Source organism: Coturnix japonica, chromosome 7, assembly GCF_054131305.1.
Source record: "Coturnix japonica strain WE chromosome 7, WE-NBRP24, whole genome shotgun sequence".
Taxonomy (NCBI): domain Eukaryota; kingdom Metazoa; phylum Chordata; class Aves; order Galliformes; family Phasianidae; genus Coturnix; species Coturnix japonica.
In genome coordinates this window covers 17,848,723-17,874,508 of record NC_140669.1, presented here as the reverse complement: position 1 = coordinate 17,874,508, position 25,786 = coordinate 17,848,723, and the positions used below count along the sequence as shown (strand labels likewise).

Genomic DNA, 25,786 nt, shown 5'->3' with positions numbered 1-25,786 from the left:
ACATTTTGTTTATGAGATCAGATGGAAGTAACACTCAAGGAAATTCCATATGGCAGATGTATGTAAACACATCAGACAATCTGCTAAATCAGTTTTGTTGTGAACTTCTGTTGCAACCTCAAAATATATGATCTTTTGACCATTATCACAGCACCAGCATAGGTAAAAGCACCAGTTTTTACTTGCTCAGATTGCACATAGCTCTCCTTCAAAGAGGAGCATTATATAAAATGGTACCTTCCTCACAACCAAATCCACATATTCAGACTTATCTGCTTAAATTCCCACACTTTTGCTCCATTTCACTCCTTCTAGCACTGCAGTACCAGCATACTAAGAAATAGACACAGTTATGGTGTAATTCTCACCAATGATGCAAGAATTATTTCCTAATTGCTTATTGATCTCTGATTATCCAACCATCACACAAACCTAGGAAGAAATACTCAATGAACTCCTCTCCAGAGATCAACTAAATTGACATAAAATGCTAGCAGGATAAACAGCGACAAGTGCAGAAATAGAGACCACACTGATAAATGGTAAATGTATAGAAGGGAAGCATACCAGAAAACTGCCTGCAAAATGACAGTAAAAGAGAAGAAGGGGGGGAAACCTTTGGAAAATGTTTCATGCTTTTACAGAGGCTTGGAAGGTATCGGCAGAAGGGAAGATGGGAGAAAACAAGCCTGTACCAAGCTTTTAATCTTCCCATAACTGTACTGAGAGTCTCCAACATCATCCCTGGAGAGAATTAAGCATGAAAGACGAAGTAACTCAAGCAAGTTCCCTTACAACTCACCCCTTTCAGATCAGCATGACTTCTCTGAATGAGTCAGTTTCTCAAAGACTGGATCATACAAAAATAGTATTACATGGTGTAATTTTATGGTGCTAGAACAAAACAGCAATATTCTGCCCATTTTCTACTAACCAGTACTTGTGAACATCTTAATAGGGCTCTAGGGAAACCTACAGAATAAAGATTGTCTGAGTGTTTTTGGAAAATCAAGTGGTTAATACCACAATAAATTATTTTGTGCCGGTTGTCAAGAAAAGTATTTTTCAAAGGTCATGAGAGAGGTGGAATGCAAAATTAAGTAGAAATTAGTTAGGAAATGGTCAGAGGTTAAAATGTAAGCAAGTTTAATTATATCAATGGGTACTAAATGCAAGATGACAAGGTTTAATTTTAAATGTTGATTATTTATCACCTTCAAACACATGGCATACAAGCCTGGTTTAGAGCCAAGTACCATGTGTAAAAAGATGAGAATTTTACTAATGTAATCTACAATGAACGAATAAAAATCAGAAGATAATTGGAGGTAAGCTTTCATTTGCAAGTTTCACATTAAATATTTGCTTCTGAAATGCAACACAAAACTATTTTAAAAAGAGTTCAGGGAAAATACACATTAGTGGCATTACGTAATCATGAGAAGATGAAGGAAAAAGGAACAGAGCTTTCAGCACCACATCACTGACAGCATGGTACCAATTTACATATTCTCATAAACCTCTGAATTCAGAAGCAGCACAAAACAGCCATAACAGGTCTGCATTTAAGCAGACGTGCAGCCCCATCGGAGCTCATTTCGGACCTGATACTTTTCCACTGCTACTGGATACATTTCTAGAAATTTTGTAGCTTGAGGAAAAAAAACAATGAAATTACAGCAACACACACTAACCCTATGAACTCTTATTGCTTGAGTTCCAGTGTATAGACTGAAACAAGGATTAATTAGAGAGCAGGCATTTCTGTTTGTTTCCTCTTTCCCCTCACCCAGTACTGGACATGCCAGCACAAATCAAAGGCTGGCTCCTTTAGTTGCTGTTTTCTGCCAAAGGAGATATTCCACATCCAGTCAATAGTGCTTTATATTTTCACTTTTAAGTGAAAGATGCCAAGAGTTTGTAACAGTTTGATACAACTTACCTCAGTACAACTATTGAGTTGACCTGTTTGTTCCACACCCCGAACCACCAAGCCACCAAATCATTTCAATGACACCAAACTCACAAGACAGCAGATGTCACTGAATAAAAATGATCAAAGAAGGTTAAAAAATAAATAGGATTTATTCAGCCTGCGCTGCATCCTACAGAAGGAGAAGAAATTAGAAATTACCTGGGCTGAAGTCCCATAATGCTCATTGACTACAGTAAGGTAGTATTTCACCATGCATGAAAAGAGGTGAGGATACAGCCTACATGAAAGGGTAAATGTTGAAACTTACAGCTCTGATTGCATCCAGGAAAAGACATCTATTAGGACTATTCTAAGATAAGAAAAAGTTTGTTTCTTTTTTAGTCTATTTATTAAGCCTTAAAACTAATATTTTTTAGTATTTTAGCTTGTTTTGAGTTTAAGGTATTGAATGCTCACTCAAGAGAAAGCAACCTTAAGAAAAGGGGAATATAATAAGTGTATAATATAATGAGTAATAAGTGGGTCTCGCAGGTTGTACTGTTCTTGCTATATAAGTGGATAGAAACTATTTCACAAGATATTTTATGAACTAATCTGTCAGGAAAAAAATAAATCTAAAATATAACTGCCTTGCTTTAATTATGTGCTAATTCACAGAAGATCTTCCACCACTACAAATCTTATTGACTTTTTTAAATAAATGCCAGCACAGTTAAGCAAATGGATTTTAGAAACATCAATGTTAAAACACATTCATTGATCTAATAATTGGCATTACATTATTTTCCTTACTCCCTGTATAGTACAAGCTGAAAGCACCTACTCAAATGCAGCATGCATTCTAAAGAAACGCCTTAGAGGAAGACATAACCATATCCACCACTGTAAAGCAACATACACAACTAGAATTCTTTGCTAAAAAGCTGCCAAGGGATTTCTGCTTTCTCAAGAACCTGCAGGAACCAAATAGCCTCAGGATAGACAATAGATTTATTTTCTGTGTGAGGAAGTAAAGAAATGAAGAACTGAGATAAGGCTGACTAGAAAATCAGAAAACATCAGTCTACAAGACCAACTTCATCCACATCACCCTCATGGTTGTGTAAAGGAACAATGTCAAACTCAAAAGTTAAGAAATATGAGCAAACCCATGTACAGTTGATCACCTTTGTATCCACTCTAAAGGCAATAAAGGGCCTTGCCACCAAGAGCAGTTGAAAGCTCAAGGCAATTTGTCACGATAAATGAGAATTTAATGCACTAATATAAACACGCAAGATAGAGACAGATTATATACCCACAGCTACATACTCATATTACTCATTTTTTCCTGTGTCTGATGAGAACAAGATACTCAATCATTAAAGACTTATGTTTGATCAAAAAACAATGGAAGAACTAAGAGCTATCTTATAAGATTCAAATACAGTTCTTCTGAAAGGTGGGGTTACATAGTAAAAAATGGACTAATGGAAGTACCTAAGTTTGCTCCCTAATATTCATAGGCTTCCAGCTGTGTGTTGCAATATACAACTTCTCCCTGTTTAGCATATCAAGCTTAGAGATACCACATTCAATAATACAATCTGCAGAGGATGAAAAGCAGTTGCTTTGCTAATATAAAAGCTGGTTATAGAAAATGCAAGTTTGGCAGTAATGCTTCCAAGAGAAAGAAAAAAAATGCTGCCTCAAAAGCATCTGCAGAGCTTAAATGTCTACATTCCAGCTTGCCCTTCTGATATTTAAGTATTTTGGGAATTTATCAAAATTCTTTTCTTGAAAACTGGATGAGTCCACATTTTATTATGGTTAGAAATAAAATAGAAAGAAGAGAAACCAATAAATGAATTACTTAGCAGGAAGAGAAATCCAGCAAGCATGTTAGTCTATTTGCTCTTTTCCCAGTGAGGAATCTCTAGAAAGTCAAGCTCTCTGCAATATGATTTAAGAATCTTTTGAAGTGTTAATAAAGATAAACATTCACAAGGGATGCAAGCAAGAGTAACTATATATTTGCACAGTAACTGGCATCATGGGCTTCAAGCTGATGGACATTATTACGGAGACAATTGTATCCATGAGAAATGCCACACTAGTTAGGGCTAAGAAAACACTGAACTACAAAGCTTTTTGTCTCCGAATGGAGAAATAATGACACAGACACAAAATGTTGCAACTGAAAAAGAAATAGGAATAAAGGAGGACACGGAGGTGGAAACAGATGACATTCAAGAGCAAGAACCAAGAAGGCTTGTTGCAGAGAAACATGAGGAAGGCTTAGGTCTTTCCAAGCAACTTGTTATTTTTCAGACTTTTCCACTGCTTAAGGAGTATCCTGAATGCTCAAGTCTGTCACCTTAGACAAAGGACAAGGAAAGTAAAATTTGCAAACTTCAGACTGAATCCCCTTCATCTTTTGCAGAAACCATGCACCATCAACCAGAAGGCTACCTTTTAGGATAGGGTCATGAGAAGTGACCACAAAGAACTGCTTTTTTTTTTTTTTTTTTTTTAAATACATGAATTAATGTACTAAAGTTGCTATTTTATATGCAAACATTACTTTGGTTGTAAAGCTACTGAGGATAGAATACCATTCCATAATCATATCTGCTCTTCCAGAAAATAATGTTTTAATATTATAAATGTTTGACAAAGGAAAACAAAAGGGAAGATCCCAGGAGTTCATTGCAAAAGTAAGGAAAGGAAACAAAACAGCAGTATTCAAGGCAGTGTTCTGCTCCCACTTAGCTTCATGTTTACCAAAGCAATTGTACTGTCTTCATTTGAAACATACTCAGTTTGCACCAGTAAAACTAGAAGTGCAGTTTCACAAGTTGTCTTTGTGAACCGACGATTTTGGAATCTTTCCCTACTACTCACTCTGTGTTTTTACCAGCATTAACACAGAAGGTATGAAGGTGGAATGTTAGTTACTTACAAATGTTTGCTCATATCTTGCCAATTCTGTGTTCGCTGTCATATTCTAAAGCCAGGAGGAAGAATTTTTCTTATTCCTCCCCCCTTCCATGTGTTAGTCTAGGAAAAATATCTGATTGCCTATCATCACTTCATATTTAATGTCTAACACACTAGTCCTTTTCTTTGCATATAAATTTGAATCCCTCAGCAGCTGAAGATTTGCAGACAGCACAAGACAATGCATCCCACACACCTGAGTCCTTTCACATCTTAATTCCATGTTGCATTCCCTACCAAATACTCTGGAAAAGTTCCTCCTTGTTCCAACAAGATGGTTATTTGGGAGCTTGATGAACTAAGTATTACAGCTACAGTCCAAAGATAAGCTACTACAATCTGATCTCTTTCATATTTCTCAAATAAAACTTCATTAGAGAGATGAATAATCAAGGTAGAATTTGAGCAGTCAATGGAGCGTGACATGAAGCAGACAGAGAAAGCCAGTCATTCCACAACTACCTTCTTCCAAGCACTTCACTATTTTAAAATCACACAGTCACCCATTCTGTAAAGTTAAACTGGCTTCATTTTATTAACTACAGTTTTATGTCCCTGTTATACTTACCTACAGGAAATCAATAAATTGTTGCAAAGACTTTTGCAACTGATTACTAGACAACATACTGACAGTAATAAAGCAAAATCAAAGAGTTTCTTTAGCTAGGCCTTAATCCAATCATTTGATTCACTCCCATCACCCCTTTTTACCAGCACCTAATTTCTCACATCCTGACAAATATCTCACTTGATGATATGGAAATTTCTGATATGGAACACTGAAGTTGTGATAGGTGCATTAGGAAGTACTGACAAGTACATGAGATACCTAGTATTCTTTAAAAATGTGCAATAATTAGAAGTCTACCAGAGAGAGAAGGAAGAACTCCCTCCTCTAACCCTGTGACATATATTCCAATAGCCTAGGGCAAGGAAAAGGCTGCCTCTCTGAAATGCTGCCCACTGTATTGCCTTGCATTTGACTCAGTAACATACAGTGATAAATAATGCACTTATTGCACAGACAAATGGATTTTTTTAAAAGTTCATCAATGTTTATTTCCATTAATGTGTTTTCATAGTGCCTTCATAATTCCCACTTTAATAATTAGATACAATTTCAAACGACAAACTGATACTGTGTGGAAAAGCACTGAGAGCTACTGCCTCAGTTCTGGTGAAAATAAACCTTACTCAGAAGTCTCACTGTACGCTGCATTTAAATCACATGTATGAAGTGACCAGTTGTTTCCTAAACAGCATTCCAAGCTATTTTGATTTTTTTTTCCTGTTTTGACAGGCAATCTGTTTTAAATTAGCTCATTAAATACTAACATTATAAATGCTCAGAACAAAAGATAAAAAAATGTTTTCTTCCAAAGCTGTTTTTTCAGACCACTGAAGCCTGTTGAGGGCGACTGAACTATGAGACAGACAAAAGGAGGAAGCAAATTACACTACTGTTAACCAGACAACAAGATGTTTAAGGGTTGATGGTTAGAAAGAAAAGAATAATTAAAATACCCATTCTGACCTTACAGGGGCCAAGACTCCCTCTCTCCAAAGTCACTGCATACCAAGGTAGTAGTTGCTCTTCATTTACTCAAGTGTTTCTCAGAGCACAGTCAGTAACTTCTAACTGAATCTTACTCCACACAAAAGGAAATTGGTTATTTGTATGTTATTCAAGGAAGCCTGAGTAATTTACTGTGGTAGGAAAGACCTCTAAAAATAAGTTACCTCTCAGCAGATTCACTCCCTTCCTGTCTGGGCTTGAATCACTTTGCAATTGCATGGAAGGACAAAGCTTGAGGATGAACTACAGAGAACTTCCGCAACAATAACACTGTTCAAATGCAATCATTTTGCTCCCACTCTGTTGGAAACATTAAAGCTAGAAGGGGGTGGAGCAAGCCACTGACCCGCCAGGGTGCACTTGACAAGAGCTGCTTGTGTACAATCTTCTGCATTTATGTTTATTTTTGGATGTAACCACCCTTGTGGTTTGGGGCAAGGTAGCTAATACTGCACTCAGTGATGTAAAGAGGGAAGGTGCATTCTTATCACCATAGGACCATTGATGTCTACCGTGTTTGTAGCAGTTGCTACAGAACCTCAAAAATGAACGCCAGGGACAGGTCACACACCAAGTTCTGACACCCGTGATTCCCACAGCCTCCTAGCAGTCCTTTCCTCAAGACTGTTTGGCTGTGTGAAAACCTAACCACAGATTTCATAAACCCCAATCTGTTCTAGCAGCTGTGGACAGAAAAATAAGTCTCCAAGGATGAGTAAGCTCAGAACTTCAACAGATGTTTCTGAACAGGATGCTACTTAAATGGATATAGCCACTAGAGAGAACACTAGGCCATTTTAAATAGTAATTGCTGTTACTCAGACAATATTATTTGTTTACACTGACTTTCCCTGACTGTTAAAGAAGGAGATTGCAGAAGATCTTTCTGTAAAGAGCTGAGTATTTGGCTCTGTATCACAAAAGGCAGCTAATTATGCTTTTGATAAAGAATATCTTATGTTTTCCACAAGAGCATTTAAGTCTATAAAACTGACAAAAGGAAAGTGATAAAGTCACTTAAAAATAGCAATCTTTCAGATATAAACCCAATTGTAATTGCACTCAAAGTAAGAGATCACTATATTCTGCTGCATATTTTGTACATTAAATATGTTAATAAGCCACATCTGCTCTGTTAAACACATGAATAAGTACAGTTTCTTAAAGCAATACAGCTAATACAGAAAAAGATCACTTTTCTATTTAAGTAAAAAGCAGAAAAGTATGTAAATTCATAAAACTGTGTTGTAGAGATATTGAAAGTTTCTCAACTTTTAAAATAGATCTCTCTCCCTCTTACAATCTAGCTTTAGAACTTATACCAAAAGCCTCATAAGCAGTATGAATGTAAATTTCTCTTCCAAGGAGCTGCCTAGATTTGTGATAGCAAAAGTAAAACCAATCTATTGCAAGTAAGATTCTCATCAACGCACTTCAGCCTTAAGAAATTTTTATGAAGTAAGGTAGCTCATAGTTCCTAGTCCTATCATTTCTGGTCAGCTGCACAATAACTGTCTATCAGTATACACTTGATCATTTTCCAAGCTTATATTCATATCCTAATAATACATATATATTTTTATTGCCCCCTCATGACTCACATGCAGTTACCATTTACCAGCAAATAATTTTCATTTGTTCTTTTAACCAAAAGGAAGTCTTGTGGTACATAAACACGGGAAACAACCACCCCTTAATCACAATTTTTGCACTACTTGATTAATCATAGAAATCCTACATTCATAAAAGTTGCAGCAATGTAAGAATTACAGACCTACTGTTTACTTAGGCTGTTCTTAAACTGCAGTACTACATAATCTTGGTTCTGGGGAAACTATTTTTTTTTCCTGCAGTTAAATTTTCATAGCACAAGAGCTGAAACGCATATGCACAAAATTTCAGTTTCTACTTCATCTGTACTGTAACGTTACTGACATTGCCTTGTCCCATTTTTCCCATTGTACCACTGATAATAAATCTGCAGTTCATTCCTCACTGCGTGTAGGTTTTGATCAAATTACATTTTAAGTTAACAGAGTGGTATCACCAATTATTAAACCTGTATGGGGAAATAAATCAAAGATACACACGTCTCAGGATAAGTCATATTAAACAACACAGAACACAAAAATACATAACATAGAAGTTTCCCTAGAGAAAAAAGCATTTGCTTTAGAAATTCTATAAAAGGATAAGACCATACTATTGCTACTGCTTTGTCTGCTAATATTTTTAAGAGGAATTTCCTCAAATAATTTTGTCTGTTTTGAATACACTGTTCAACATACCCAAACTACACTTTAGGTAGGCTTTGGGATTAGTAATCAACAGCATAATAAATACCACCTTGAAAACAAACAAAAAAGTGAATTACCCTGTTCTCTACCTCCGACTAACCAGTAGAGTTATTGTGGGTGCTGTTTTGCATTCTCACTCAAAGCAAAGCACCAGCCTCCCTAAAATAAACCACCCCAAACATGAAACATTTCACTGCAAACAAAAAGCCAAGTAGCACCTTAAAGCTTTACTGTGGTCTCTGAGTGACACCTGCAGTCTCTGTGACACGTTCTAAAATTTCATAAAATTTGAAATTTAATTTCGCTGCCGCTCCCCACAATAGCTCCCAATGCTTTCAACATGTGACCTGTTCAAGAGCATCACCAAGAAACTCATCAAATAAGTAAAATTATTAGAAACATTATATTAGTGATCAAAGGGTAAATGATGTAGGCATTTATGTTCTAGAACAGTTTAACCTAAACTTGTGCAGTATTGCCTATTTCAAATGGCAACAAGTGCAGTACAGCACAGGCCAAGCCAATGACATACCTTGCAATCCCCAGAATACTTTTTCAGTTAAGCATAATGTTTACAACAACCAAACAAATTCAAATCTATTAACTTATCAGAGCAATGCATTAATGCAGTTTTCTCAGCAGAAACACTGAAGTACACACAGAGTAAAGAATAAAGAAATTCAGCTCTATGTTCTCTAGAAGGAAAAGTTTTTAAGGAAGCCCAGATGTAATCAGTGACTAAGTAATTTTACCCACTTGCCTATTTTAAACTCCTTATGGCTGCTGATTAGACCAGAGTAAAGCAGGATATATTAAAACCTGTGTATTGTGTGGGTACACTCTTTGCAAATGCAGGCAACAACAGCAAGTTTGAGCATAAGACAGCAACACCTGCAGCACAAATTCAAATTCTACCAGAAACTCCAAAGTTACTTAATTAGGAGAAATGAAATAAGAAATGAATTTCGAAGCCCATAAGAAAGCAATACAGTAGCGTGCAATCACATAGTCAAAAACATTTAAAATATTTTCCTTTTTGTCCAAGCTGATTTTAAAGCATTACTCCTATGCTTAGGCTACAAGTATGCTTGCATCTCATGAAAACTTAAAATATTAAAACCCTGTTCTACATAAACTGCAAATAAATCTGAATTTACCTCCCAGAGTGCTTTGAAGTCTTTCTGCTCAATTCGAAGGAGCTCGCTATATTCTCTGGTAACAATGGTGGCATGGCGAGGAGTGTTATCAAGAATGGACTCTCCAAAAGCAGTTCCTATTCCCAGGGTGCATATTGTTACAGCATCCTTTGAATTAAAAAGAAAAGGACATATTAAAGACTCTTAAATCCTGGAAAATTAACATCACATTTGCTAACAGCACTATATTAACATTTCTTAGCAATTTTTTTTTTTAAAAACTAAGAGTACCAAACAAACTGAAAAAGTTCACAATACACTGATTAGTAGCACACAAAGCTTCAGTGCAGAAGCTAGTAGAACTTCTGTTTTCTACCACCACCAATTGGATGAGAAATATCTAGCTGCAAACAATCACCTTCACCTCTGGAAGAAAGTCATGATCTCTGTTTAGCTACCTTTAAATTCTGTTTAAACGCTGCTGCAATGACTAAATCCTTTAGAAACATCAGAGGTGATCAGAAGGTAACTAGCATCAATAAGGCAATCCCAGAACAAAATTTTCTGCCCTATATAGTTTACCTTCATCAAAACAAAAATCTGACGTATATTTTCTTAATATTTTCTATTGAAATAAGCTCTTCCATTCATAATGATTTGTCTGTTGACTAAAAAAATTAATTTAACGTAACTCAGGCATTTCAAGCAAACTATTAAGCTTGAAAACATCTTGGATTAAGTCTAGAGTAATTGGGATGATCCTAAGCATACAGTAAAGGCCACTTCAGAAGGTCTACATGAGGTCTATATCATTCATGTGATGAAAAGATGTTTAATTCATATCTACTGGCCAGGAACTCCTATGTGAACATTCTAGTACAAACCAAGAGACCCTTCAGGAAAAACATTAGACTGCTAGAAACTAAACACATGGCTGAATAAAGACCTTCAGATACATGCGCTGTCCTATGCTTACAAGCGGCTATGTTCCTGAGCATCACACTATAGATGGGCACATACATTTTTTTCTAAGCTGGACCATAAATGGCTGTTTTCAGTATTTTAGAAACAAAAATACAAGCAGTATTAAAAATTTTAAGACACAAGCTGCAGGTTTTTTTTTTAAAGACATTATACATGCTTTTACACAAATACATAAGCAGAAATATGCTGATTTTATTTGATACATCATTAAAAACGTACATTAATTCAAACTGTATGATTCACATAATGGCTCCAGAAAGTGAAACAGAAAATGTTGTCCTCCCATCTACTCCTTTATCTTGGACAAGTCAGAAGAGATACATAAGCATAGTTCAGCATCATTTTCTATGTTTAAAAATTGCATTGTTTTCCTTTCAAGTATCTAATAAGTGGTAATGGCAAATGTTATTAAGATCAAGTTTGTAGCTTTATAGTTGCATTATAAAGACAAATGTCCATATTAGTTCAGTTCCCTGAACCACATCAAATTGCTTTTGCACAGATATTATCACATAAAATTATCTGTTCAAGAAAACAAAATCAAGTCTGTTTTAGAGAAGATCCAGGAAGAATTTACCAACCATCAGAAACACACTTCCATGGAAGGCAAATACAATCAGGCACTGTTAGAAGAAAATATTTGTGATGAATACATAAGAAATGGGTGCCCCTATAAGTAGCCTATAGTACAGGACATGCACTAAAATTATGCTCAAATTCATTGAGAAAGCTCAGATGAAAGATAATCTGTTCAGTGTAGAATTACCAATCCATTTCTACTAGGTAGATTTTCAGTCACATTTACACCTCTAAACTTTTCCTCACTCTCTTCTTCCTTTTCCCTGCCTCCATATAAAATAGGAAAAAAAATGAAAAGGAGAAACACTGATTAAGGAACCACTTTCTAAGAGAACTTCTGATTAGGCAGCTGTTAAGGCTTAGAAATAAATTAACATTGAGAGGCATTAGGTGAAGGAGGTGGAACAGTCCTGCCCATCTTCATTAAAGAAAAGTTCAGGCTTCCATCAAGTGAAATTTTTTTCTTCGCACCCCCCCCCCCCCCAATCTCTTTCTACAGTGATGCAGTTCTTCAACCAACTAAGGAGCAAGCCCTCTTCAAGGCTTCAGAGACCTGTCTTCTCTCTGCCCTCGATTTATACATCTCCAGCCTCCTGGGGAATCAGGTGTGCATTTCCTATTATACCTGTTAACCTCACACTCAAGAAACTCCTGCTGTTTGGTGTAGACTGCAGGAGGATTGCTGGCAGCATAAAACTCAGTTTGCTGTTCCCCTCTGCAATCCCAGAAGCAGCAGGAGGTTCTAGTTGCTGGTAGCCAGCTAAAATTCACACACTTACTTAAAATGCAGTATTAAAGACTTTAAAAGATGAGATTGTTTCCACTGCTCTCTGTCCTCTGAACACACTAAAAATGGTGCCATTTAAACCACAGGCTGACCATACATTCAGTTTCACCATCACAGCAGATAAGATACACAGCAAAAGAGTTGATGTCAGCCACCTCCCCATCTCACCTAAAATCAATCTAAAACATTAAAGATTTTGTCCAAGCATCCTACAGCTAAGAATTAGCACTCCTCCCTCCCTCATCATAACATGGCTCCCTGAGTGCTCTTTCCCTCACTTGTGACTCTCTATTTTCGAACCCAGCATCCAAAAATTTTGCACTCTGGGCAAAGTCATGGTATAAGGCAGAAACAAAGAAAATGGGAAAAAAAAACTTGACTGATGTTAGGAACAGAGAGATAGGGTGAGCATTTTTTTGCTGTAGCATTAAAGTATTTTTAATGAATGTTAGTATTGATAATATTTTGCATTTAAAAGGAAATTAATGGATCTGGTTGTAAAGAGATTGAAAGGACAGCAATGACAGCAGGGCAGAAAGATCCCAGACTACAGTAAGCAAGAATTTACTCAAATGTAGCCAGTGTGGGCACAGAAATAAAGAAATTACCTTAATAAGGACACGGGTACACAGGAATCTCCAGCAAGATACCCTTGCCTCCGCAGCCAAACCTTAAATGAGGTCTGGGAAGGGGTGGATCCTGGGTGCACCCCTTCCAATCACTCAGGTACATTGCATGCACCTGAGCTCCCCTGGGTTTGCTCTGCCTTCCTACCAGGTGGCTCAATCACTGTTTCAAGCTGTGACTTGCATTTTTCATTTTACTGTTGAAGCTTTTTTTGTTTATGTTTTTTAATTTCATCATTTTCCTTTACTTTTTACTTCTACCTCACTTCTGCACCTGTGTCCCTCCAGGATTCTATACCATCTCTACACCTAACAGGAAATCTGCAAAAGCCAGCATTTTGGAAATTTGCTTATTTCCCATAGTCAAATATCAAACCTGTCTTCAGCCAAAAATTTCCTTTCATAACAGAGCAACCAAAGGATATAAGCGAAAGTAGATTAAATTATCTATGAAGTGATCTTTGCTCCACAGCCTCCAATGGAATGTGTCTCAGTCTTGATTCATAAAGGAAAATTTATGAATCAATTTATGAAACATTATTATCCACTACTTTTAATGATAACACAGCAATATCCTTCCACAGTAGAACTGCAGTTTGACAACACATTTTAGGCTATGCTCTTTATGAACAGCAAAGTGATCTGCTCAAATGAATTGTTAACTCCTAGGAAGACTGGGAACAAGTTCTCCTCTAGTTCCTAATTAAAGTATCTGCAGATTAACTGTACTATAATAACATTAATTATTTCCATACATTCCCATCTAATCCTATAAATGTATCTGCAACATCTCAGACTTTTTTCTAGGGTATTTGGCAGACAGAATCAAAAGAGTATGTACAGACAATATAGGAAATTAAATCACGATAACTACAATGCTGTGGAGCTCAGTACAGACTAAAATAACCAACTTCTCACTTAAGTCTGTTTGTCCACCCAATATCTGTTACAGAAGGTAGAGCAATTCTCATGCTTAAACTAATAAGTTAAGTCTGCTCCAGAATATTTACACTACTCTACAGACTGCAGTAAAATCCTATGTCTTAGCTTCTTGTAGGTGATCCCTGAAATTCATAATGGCAATTTTATGTTTGCATTCAGAATACAGTATTGCAAGGACTGTCATCATGAAATCCCTTCCCTCATTTTCACTTAATCTTATCACATACCTCCTTTATCCTCAGCTTCAGACAACCAAGAAATTCTTCCCTTTCTTACACAGACACTTATATCTCTATATCTCTTTCTTCATGGTCATTTTTTCCCAGCAACACCACTAACTTGTTTGGCTTTTGATCCTCAGTCCTTTACATTTCCCTACAGCTGACAATGCTGTACTATTCAAGCACTCATAGCTCCTCCTTCAAAGCTTTACTAAAAAAGGGTAATCACTTGTGAAGCCAGTTCCCTGTGTTTAACAGTTTGGTCTGTTTTTTAAATCTAAAATCTTGTCATTAAAAAAAAAAAAAATGCTGTTTGATCTTCATCCTTCTTTTTATTTCTTCCCAGAAGAAATTTCTTCTGGTATCGGACAAGTATATAAATCTTAATCATTTAGGCTAGAAGTCTCTGAATCTGATCCAGTGAAAAAAAAAACACTGAGGAATCTGGGAGAGCTGTCATACTGATCCTTTTGTCATGCATTAGTTTGCAGTTTTATTCTGAGATTTTAGTCACAGTCACCCTTCATAACCTGTTCGTTTTCAAAGTAGACATCAAAACCTAAGCAAAGATAAGACAGTTAACAGCATCTTTAAGACAACACTAAACTAGAAATATTTCTAAAAGGTAATTAGACTGCTATTTACTTTGGTAGATAACAGTGCCAAGAATTATGCTCAGAATCTGTTCACAACTGAGGGCAGCATCCCTAATCAGAAGCAGGCTGCCGATTCTATTTATTTTGAAGGGTGCTTACTAAATCTTTATGAAACTTTTAAGTATAGTACCTATCAGGTTATTTGTTACAAGTAAAATAAATTAAGACCAAGCAGCTCATTACACTTACCTCTACACCTGGTATTTGACAGTACCTTGAAAAACAAACCAAACCCACATCCTTCTCTTCTGTCACTTCTTGACCATTCAACAGCCAGAAAGTTCAAAAATAGTTTGTACAGAAAGCAGACCAACCACCACTCAGGATCTACTGGGTGGGTGATTTTGTCAGATTACTATTATAACAGTATCTTCCCATTTCAGTGACAAATGAAATTACTGCCACAATCATCAGCAGCTAGCATATTTTACTGCCTCAGCAGAACAGAAATAACAGTAAGTGAGAAATCTGAAACAGTCAAATTCTTTAAGGTGTTCAATAAATAGTTCAATATGATTTTCAAAACAGCCATTTCAATGCTTAATGCTGCCTGTACTGTTCGTTATATATTCTAACACTGCCCTCTTGTGACATAACACAGCTCTGCAAGCAGTCAAAAAGTTTCTCCAAAGTTAATCTATGAGATCCTAAATGTTTATTCTAATACTTTAATCAGTAAATAGAAAAACGCCTCCTATTATATTAGAAAATCCTAGGCAATGTAAGCATTAATACTGTTTATGTGATCTTTCAAATTTCTCCTTAGCAGCATTACTAACATTTTCTGCAAATATAATGGGTCTGAATGAGCTTATATACACCAAGAACTTGTATGAAGTTATACTTCACTAGCTTCACTGAAGACTTGACACATTCACATGTTTAGATCCATCTTCCAGTGCAAGATACACAACTACATGCCTTTGTAAGAATAAAAGCCATCAAGATACTCCTAGTAAGCATACAATGCACAATAACTTACTGTGCTTTCAACAGAAGAAAGCAACTAATCTCCAAACATAGCTTCATTAAGAAGTAGAACATAGCAGCATCTATATAGCACATTTATTTTCAGGCTTACCAGAAGACAAGCTGCCTTGGTAAACAAATACCAGTTAAAAGAGGAACCAGTATTTCATTCCTAATCAGAAGTATCATTGTCATATTTATATTAACACTATACTCATCATCATACAATTAAAGGATAATTCAAGCTGCAAAAACCTCATCTACTCTAACGTCTTGCACAACTTAAGCATTAAAGGTTACAGGTCGCAAATAAACACTTTATTAGATTCTAATAGATAATAGCTAATTAGATTCTGTTCTAACTATTAGAATCTAATAGCTAATTAGATTCTAACTAAACTAACTAGTAAGAATAACTTCCTTGGAAATACAATCCAGCATTTCTACAGTTCCACATCATAAATATGAAAGCTCAGATTGATCACTGCAACAGTAACTATTACATGCAGAAAACTAAAGTAAAAATGCTCCAAGAAGTTGAAGAGGATACAAAGGAAATTTAGTAGCAAGCAACTAAGGACGATAAAGGTTTAAGAGGCAGAGCAAGATATAGACTAAATAGGGAATGAAGGCTAGCCTTGAACAAGGACATTTTGTTAGGAGCAAGATATCCACTGAAGGAAATACTAACAAATAAAAAATAAGACCTTGTTTCTGGGTCAGAGCATTGTTAAAGGGGAAAAAAAGCACCACAGGAAAAGCATAGAGCTTGGTTTTCTGGGCTCAGGAGAACAACATTTCCATGTCCTGGAAAATAGCAGAATGAAGCTTCTACGTCTTATAGGCATCCAGATTAAAGAGAACTTCCAACACCCAATAAATTCCAAAATAGCAGAACTCAAAAGAGCCAAACTTGTAGACCCAGGTCTACAGCTTTTTTCTTTTTTCATTTTCTTTTTTCTTTTTCTTTTTTTTAAAAAACAAACAAACAAACAAAAAAACCACAAGAAAACAGCATGTATTAAGTAGAATAGAACAGAACAGAACCTGTGAGGAAAGCTAAAACATCCTATTTCCTAGCCAAGACTCTGTCAGTGAGTCTACTTGGAGCTCCAGAATTAATACACATGGCTCATTACCTGTGTGTGACTGGTGAGGAATCATTTCTAGTACTGACAAATGGTTAAAGTTAGCTGATCTTTAACAGGTGTGGAACAAAAGATGCAACTTGTTGGGAGAGCTGATTATTAGCTCTACTGTATATTCTGAAAACAGGATGAAATTGTCTTGCAGTACCAAAATTGCTAATTTCATGGTTACACAAAGAAGCAAGCAGCACTTATCACAGGCAGCTGCTTCCCAAGAACACTTTCTCTTAGTAGCAACAGCCTGTATAACTATGTGCACTGCAGGTTGAAGAAACAAAGTGAGCAATGGTGTCAGTAACAAATGAATTCCCTTCAAATATTAGGAATTATTTCCCAGAAGCATTAGTGCTATTTATGGCGCAAGAGTAAAAAGCATAGCAATTAATCACTACCACAACTCAGCAAAGGTAGCTTTGGCTCCTTGGAATTGCTATTAGAAAGTGTAATCCATGACAGATAAACAGGCATTTGAGCATTGGTCGTCCATTTCTAGCTAGAAGGACAATGCTAGCAACTCAGTCTGTCAGTGCTTAGTCTGTGGAGCTACAGTGTATTTCCTCCATCATCTGGGTTTTCAGTAAGCACTGTAAGAATGAGCCTTAGTAAGCATTTCAAGCTCAAGAAGGACTAGCACTATCCCAACCAGGGAACTAAGGTATTGCCAGAATAGGACATGCAGGAGCTGAAGTCAGGACAAGGAGCAGAAGAGCAAAGAACAGAAAGGATGTGGCATAAAGAAAAAATGGGAGCCAAGACAGAGAAAATATTGGGCTCATTATTTAGAGGTTCCCACCCACAAATCCTCTCCAGCACTAGAATGGTAAACGCATAAGCTGCTTCTTCAAGCAGTGAGGCTGTATCCTATGGCAACTAGACAGTAGTAGAATTCAGTTCATTGTTCCTGTGAGAAGGAAATAAATGGTTTAGAAATTACTGCAGAATATAATTTCCATAACTAGAACTACATGAACAGTATTTCTGTAGTTCCCTGTTGGCAGGAAAATGCAGTGAACCTGAATGAGCAGAAAAAATATTTACATTTCTTAAGAGGCTGAACTGCTCAACCTTCCATCCAATGCAACAAATCAACACTTCAGATTCTTAACTTTTACATTCAGAATACTCATGGGGATATACTTATTTCTCATTCAGTGAAGAGTATTACTGTTGGGTCTTAACAACAGTGCAGTGCCATCTTTGGGCGACCACCAGAAAATATTCATTATTGCTTCTGACTTGCACAGAAAAGCATTTCATAAAGCCTGAATTGTGACAGTATCAGTGACAACCAGGTCATGTAGAGAATTGCTTAAATTGGGCTAATTACTCTCTACTAGTCTCTAGGTAGTATAATGAAGAGGTTACTAAAAATAACAGTATAAAAGAAGTTATTTTAATCTATCATTTTACTGAAGGAAGTTGAACCCAGTGTTCACCCAGTGCCCTGATTTGCATTCTAATGCTGCACACAGCTGAGTAGGAGCTTCAGTTTCCACCAAACTACCATCAGCAAAAAATCTTCCCCAGTATAAAGGTCTAAACCCCATCTATAGTTTCTCACACACATTCTGGGATATAGTTTTAATTTGGGCAATTGATTTTTTAATATTATTCTCATCTTTTTATTTGTAACTATTCAAAAATCCAAATTCTGTAAAAATAGGATTGTCAAGATATTGGAGTAATCACCTGCAATTTGTTGGTGTTTTACTTGCTCTTATATTTCTTTGCACTGCCTTTTCTCCAGGTTTAACTTGGCAGCAGTTCTGGTACTCCATTGTTACTATCACATCTTCCCCTTCTTTCAGGAGAGACCACAGTGTGCTGTTACCAGGCTGCCCTGTTGGTGGTTGTGTTCTGAACTTCTAGAACAAGAAGTGAATTACAATGTTTCTTGGGAATCAATTAACAATTCACAGATCTTTAGTTATGAGAAAATACTGTGACTCCTGTTTCAAATTTACTTTTTAGAGCATTCCATTCCATCTTTCTTGAAGTCAATAGCACAACTTACCTCCATAGAGAAAAGTATCACTGAGAAAAAAAAAAGAAAAAAAAAAATCTGTGCAATACATCTCATTGTTACCTACCTTAATATAACTCCTAAGCTTTTGTACTACCAATTGTATTGTTTTAATGAACAACTTGTTTTACCTGGTGGTTGCTTGTATCAGAAACCTTCACATCCAGTGAGCCTGTCAGAACAGCATACCAGTTGGACCCAATATCGCCCTGACGGAATACTGAAAATAAGAAATATTGTAAGTAAGATATATCTTCTTAAGTTCAGTGACATTATCGAATATTTCCCCTTATATTACAGTACTGCTATAGTCACTTCTGGCAGTAAAATATTTGCTATATCAGACTATTTATTCATCCAGTAGTGTTTCCAATGACACCAGAAAGTATAGTAAATGACACCAGAAATTTTACTAAACTGATCAAGAGACTGCTGAACCAGTGAAATCACACAGAACTGCTTTGTTCTTTCCCACTTCTTTTTTTTACTGTTATCTAGTTAATAAATGAAGCATAATAACAAAAAGACTTTCTGAAAAATGTACCCTTGAAATTTAGAATCTCCGAGTGCTATTCTGCATTGAACTACCCTCAGTAACAGTTCTGGCTGAGAAACAGCTGCAGGACTTCAGTACTCAGGTATTCCATCAGTGTGACTACAGAGCATTAAAATTCCTAATACACTACAAAAACCTCAGTGCTGCCTACACAAAGAATGTCAGATTTATCTGAGGGGTCTCAGCATTTACCAAACATCACTTACAAAAGTTCTCTACTAGCTACACCCCTAGTATCAGTCTGGGAACTCGCATGTTCCCATGACAGGGCCATCACTTATTTCCATTTTAGCTCCACAGACTGAGAACAGCTCTCCAGCTTCATCTGACACTTTGATTGCCAGAGCAAGCACAGAGCTTTTGCACCCTACAGCACTACATAGTTCTGCAAATGTGTTGTGATTGGAAACCATACACAATTAGTGGTATGCCTCAGTGATATAAAAGCTCCTGACATTGCAAAGAACCTATACTAAAGAGATCAATGGTACATTTACAGAGGAAGAAGGAAGCTTAAGTGCAATGACTGCTTCTAATCTTCCAGCGAAATGGTGGCAGAGTCCTAAATCCAATTATGCCTGTCTTGTTACCATAGATTCACCACATATTTTATTTGTAGAGCAAGCAGCACTTAATCCTGCCTTCTCCCATCACCAAGACTGTAAACATTTTTACAGCCATTCCACTGATTGTTCTCCCTCAACCATCTCCTAGAAACAATCTCTACCTAAACCTCAACTTTATCTACTTAAAATAGGTCATTAGTGGAGCTTTCTTACATGTGATACCCTTTTCCAGATTTTCATAATATCCACACAGACATATCTGCTGGAGAAGGTTTGGATGAAATTTCTCAAAGGCCTTCACTTCTTTCAGTCGTGTGAATATTATATCTACATCTTCACTGGAACGTTCCAAAGGTCTGCAAAACAACAAAAGGAAACTGTTCTCAATGGCTTTATCAGAGAAACACATCCATCCACACATACTAAATTCACAAATATTAACATTAAAAGTCACACAATAACATAAATCAACTAAAAACTATTTTACAGGTACACAAAGCCCTTCCAAAACATCCCACCTTCTGTTATCAACTTAAGCATGATTGTTATGGTCTCCACACAGAAGTCCCATTGAGCACTAAAATCATGCCATAGCAGTATCTATAAAGTCCATATGATGGTACAGTCTAAATTCTAATGAGTTTAGGAGTATATGTGGTTTTATGTTTGTAAGGGAACACAGATACAAAGAAGCACAAACACATAAGACAACTCTGGAACTGGTTCCAAAAATACACATTTTCTATCTGGATAAAATAAAATCTTTAGTTATGACCAGAGCTCCCATATCAACCCCTCTCTTCTGTGTTTTATTGGGTACAAACTAACTTATGTGCTCTGCTTTCTTTTTTCATCTGCAAACCAAAAAGACAATTTTAAGAACAACTTTGTCTTTCACAGTTTGTCTTATAACGTTGGACAAATTAAAAACACAAGAATATTAAGTCTTTACTAATAATGAATGTTAATATTCCCCTAAAAAAGGGCATCACAGACAGATGAATCTTGAAAAAAAATTAGAGGCTCAGAATTCAAAATTGAGAAAAGTTTAATTATGAACAAGATTGGTATATTGTAATGAACTGAATAGAAGCAAGTGTCTGAACTGAATAAAGGAATAGTTCATCATAAAATGAATACCCATGACACAAACAAGTTCTTGGATAGGAGAAAAAAAAAAAAAGAAAAAAAAAAGAAACCTAAGACAGGAACCTTCTTTAAAAAGAAATGTTAAAAATGATTCAAAACAGAATTGTGGAATTCTCTCCAACAAAGAAGCACATGGAGCATCAGTGTTCAAGAAGATACTTCATACTTGAACTTGAAACCTGAAGTGAATTGCTCCGTACCATACATTTTAAGCGTGAATATACACCACAGTTATTCAGGTCAGCCAACAACCAACAGAAAGCATCAGAAAGGATATTTCATAATTTTAGCATGCACAGAAGGAATCACAGAACATTCTTATGAGATTGTATTGATTGTACACTCTTCTGATACAATCAAGTAACACACACACAATGAGCAAAGCCTAAGTTAACATAAACATTACTTTCACCATCTTATTGTTACAGTTACAGTCCAAGCACTCCTACGAGCAGGAATTTTTTAGTGACTTTTTTTGGAATCAAAGACTTTAGGAATCCAAATCTTTGACTCATGGAAGAATCCCAGATCCTCTTTGCATTAAGTCTCTAGCTCTTTCCTCTCTTATTAAATTAAGTCTAGCAGTGATTAAATGTCTATCCTCATTTATACTCCAACCTACCCTTATTAAATACAGATCTGAATAATAACTCTCTGGTGTATACAGTTACTTCTACATCACAGCGACATCCTCTTACCACTGCAGACTACAACAAACTACAACAGCTCCTTTTTAAATCTCTCCGAGAAGATTTTCACCTGTATCTTTTATTCTTTTTTTTTTAATTCTTTTTTTCTTTAAACTGTACTAGCTGACAGGTACTAATAAGATTAATTCTCTTGTCAAAACCCTTTTAAGAAGAAGGTGCAACCTGCAAACAGAATTTAAATCCACTTTTATGAGATCCCAACCCAAACTACAGCAGCACTTGCAACACTGTATTCCTTTCTGGACTCTCAAAACGAATAGCAAAGCAGAGCAAGGAAAGAAAAGGAAATCATTCTCAATATATCCTCTTTTCCTAGAAAACCCCTTGTGACTGCTTCCTTCATACAACTGGACTTAGAAGACTGATCAAGTTCACCATAGAACTGAGCATAGGATCTTGATGTTTAATGATTTTTAATTGCTTGATGCCACTGACAGGAAAAAGTCAAACAGAATTTCAATATAGACACCAGGTTTTATAAACTTCATCATTCCATGCCCTGAAATATGAGTGCAAGAATTGCTTCCACTTTTGGTTCCATGAGAAAGACGAGATTGGAGGAGGTTGTCATACACCATACAACAAGTAGTTTTTTCCTTCTGGGAGTTGCTGAACAGACAGGGTTTCCATCTAGTTCCAAATAAGATGAGAGTAGAGCTCGCTTCCCTTGATTCTCATAGGTGGCTGAGCCATGCTTCTCAGGGTTTTCAACACCAGCATAACAGTGAGAAACAAAATTCTGTACTTGAGACTCAAGATAAAGTAACTTGTACCTAGTGTCTAAGTACAGCAAGCAGTTGGGCCACAGTGCCTTGCATTTGTAGCTGTTACTTCCGCCTGGATAGCAACTGAACTTATTCCTTCAAAATTAGGATACCTCTTTCTGTCCAGAGCACACCTGCACATCCTCCATTCAGTGGTCACCTTGAATATGATCAGAATTCCTTGGAAAGATTCAGCACTTAGAAATGAGGATTTACCTTACACTAGGTGTCCTAAGCTGAGGGAACCCTTAGTCTTTAGCAGGACAAGTAATCTTGCAGGTGTAAAAGCTTCAGATTGCAGTGCAGCAGTAATATTCAAACTCATTTATTTTAAGAGCTTTTAATCTGCAACAAGACTGGTTTCAACAAAATAGTTTTACTTAGTGAGGAAACAGAACAGCAATAATAAAATACTGTAGTGTCAATCGCTTCTCCACACTACAGCACCCCCATCCTCTGCATAATGCTGTAGGGCTCTGTGACTTTTAATTTCTCATTAAGAAAGAGAAGTTTAAGGAAGGGATACCCACAAGCTATCAAAATACTTTAGGATTCTTATAATTAAGACCTCAGTCTTACCAACAAAGACACTTTTTAACAACAAGCGATGTCCGCACGAGGGTTTACTTCCATGGAGTAGAAGGCTATTAACAGTTCTTTGTAATATTACCGAAACCAAATTTCCTCTGTAACACAGGAAGCCAAGTTTTAGTTAAACCCTCTTCATTAGGATTCGTACACAAACAAATCCTTCCAGAGACAAAACCTAAATTAACAAATAAACAAATAAACAAAACACAACACAAGCAAAATTTGGTTTCCAACAAATCAGAATAAATTTCTGATGCTCTGTTATGCAAAGCCCAAAAAATGACATAGATAATACTGACCTATGTAGGCATTGATCAACTACTTTATTAAATGCAGACTGACTGCCTATCAGCTTCTGTCAGACTGAATTTCTTTTATCTTCCTCAGTGACAGCTAAACAGTGCAAAGACAGGGGTTTCTCTTTTACCTGCACATTTATTTCATAGTGTTGTATCACTCACTTAATCACTTGTATCTTCAATTCTGCTTGGCCAAAGCACTGAATAACTATTACAAAGACAGAGCAATTAACAATACCACTTTCCTTCCTACTCCAGAAATTATGCATCCTTCCAACAAATCAATTTTTAGATCTGTATAAGCAGAAGAATAGCAAATAGCAAAATTATACTAACCAGTACTGCAGCTTCATAATTAAAAGCACTTTAATATGAAGACAAACTCTGGGACACAATACGCACAAACAACAACACATTTTAATTCAAACTCTAGCTACACTACACTCAAGGCACCTTTGTTCATTTTAGTCTGCATTACACTATTCTTCCTTTATTGCATCTTTTTACTGTGCTGGTCGTTCTGTCATCGTGTCTTTGTTGTATGTTATAATGATTTCTCTCACTGTATTTTTTTGTCTAATTACTGTACTACTCCAAAAGACTACCAACTAACAATGTTGATATCATATGTCTCAGTGGACCTATTCTGTTCTGGTGGGCTGCAGTAGTGTTTGTATGTATTAATGCTTGGGCTACTGTTTCTTCTGTGTTTTAATACACATACACACATAAAACAAGCATGTAACTTAGTATATCTTAACATGAGAATTAAAAGCTGATACTGTGGACATGTAAACCTTTGATGGTGGAGAATGAAACAACTGGGCTTTGCTCAGAATACGACTTTTGCTCTCACTTTGAGCTATTCTGAATTCATATATTCAATAGAACGTAGAGAGCAACAAGCTTATGGTAGACTATCTTAATGGCCATTTTAGTCTTTCTGAGGAGGTATGGAAATAAAAAGCATTTTTTTTATTATTTATCAAAGGCTGCACCTTTGTACTGGACTAGAAAATGAGTTGTGTAATGCAAAGATATTAATTTGTTGTTATTTATCATTCTCAAAAGATTGCACCTTTGCATGAGTGCCAGCAAGCACTTAAGCTGCATCTAGATTATTCTGTCTCTTAGTTTCTGTATCATGGTGCTTGCTACAGATACAGTGAAAGGCAGGTATGAACTAAGCATTCTCTAACTCAGCCACAGGGTATATACATGGAGAAAATGCAGCGTACACAAGCAACAGAAACTGCAGTGTATGTCCATGATTTTGTCCTAAACTGAGAACAATTGTGGTGGTGTTTCCATGGGTTCATTATTTAATTATGAAATTCTTGCAACCTAAATGTGTGTATTTAAGATGTATGCAACATAGAGTGCATACAAACAGTACTTTTTATCAGTCTTACTAAAAATATATTTTAGAACTAAATTAAAGCATTGTAAATAAAGTCTAAAATATTCACTGTGTTGCCTGATATCCGGTTGTTTGAGACAATAACAGGTACAGGTTGTCATCTTCAACACAATCATCATCCTTATTTCTTTTAGAATTCTTTCAGAATGTTAGTTTATTATTGTAGTTCATCTGCACATGTAGGAGAAAATACAAGTAGGAGAAAATACTGACTGTTAGGCACGTAACTTACAGCTCAAAGATACATTATGATGAACTACTCAAATTTAAATCTGTTCCTGTTACATAGTTTCAGTCTGAACCTACATTCAAATCTATGGGAGCTTGGTTTAAGGTACAAATCTTGGCTATTATTCTGTATGCATTATCATAGTTTTGTTGAATGTAAATCCACATGCACCTAATGTCTACCAGGCTGGCAAGGACACAAAACCTCAGTAGGTATAACATATCTTTGAAACACCTATTCTTATTTAAATAATTTATAAGCAGCTGAGCAAAGATCATAACATTCATAACATGATAGTCATGCTGCATGCTATGCTCTGTGATCTGCTCCTCCAGTCTGCTAAGACACTAAAGATTGTATTTAAGATGAAAACAGGATGTTGCAGGTAGTCATGAGATCCTGGAATCTCTGACTTGTGAATGCTGTGCATCATAAAAAAGTTTGTATCTGAATCAAATTAAAACCCATTTGAATTCTAAACACTGATCAGACTTAGAGAAATAAGAGCTATGTAACAAATACTTTATTTAACATTCAGTAATTGCATGTTGACATTGAATTGTACTGGTTAGGTAGTCTTTGGTGTGAAAGAAACCTTGAGAGTAGGTTAGGTGTTGTTACTAAGCTAAATATAAGCACTTGC

The 25,786-nt window shown here is 36.2% G+C and overlaps 1 protein-coding gene across 2 annotated transcripts in view; it reads right to left on the bottom strand.

Annotated features, from left to right (window-relative positions):
• The window catches only part of RAPGEF4 (Rap guanine nucleotide exchange factor 4), a 135,769-nt gene that overhangs the window by 107,430 nt on the left and 2,553 nt on the right, over nt 1-25,786 (bottom strand). For both annotated transcript variants that reach the window (XM_015868498.3, XM_015868497.3), the window contains exons 2-4: nt 20,195-20,337; nt 18,991-19,079; nt 9,946-10,092 (exon numbers count right to left, since the gene is read on the bottom strand). In XM_015868498.3, coding sequence (XP_015723984.1) covers nt 9,946-10,092; nt 18,991-19,079; nt 20,195-20,337 — 379 coding nt within the window. The remainder of the gene's footprint in view (nt 1-9,945; nt 10,093-18,990; nt 19,080-20,194; nt 20,338-25,786) is intronic.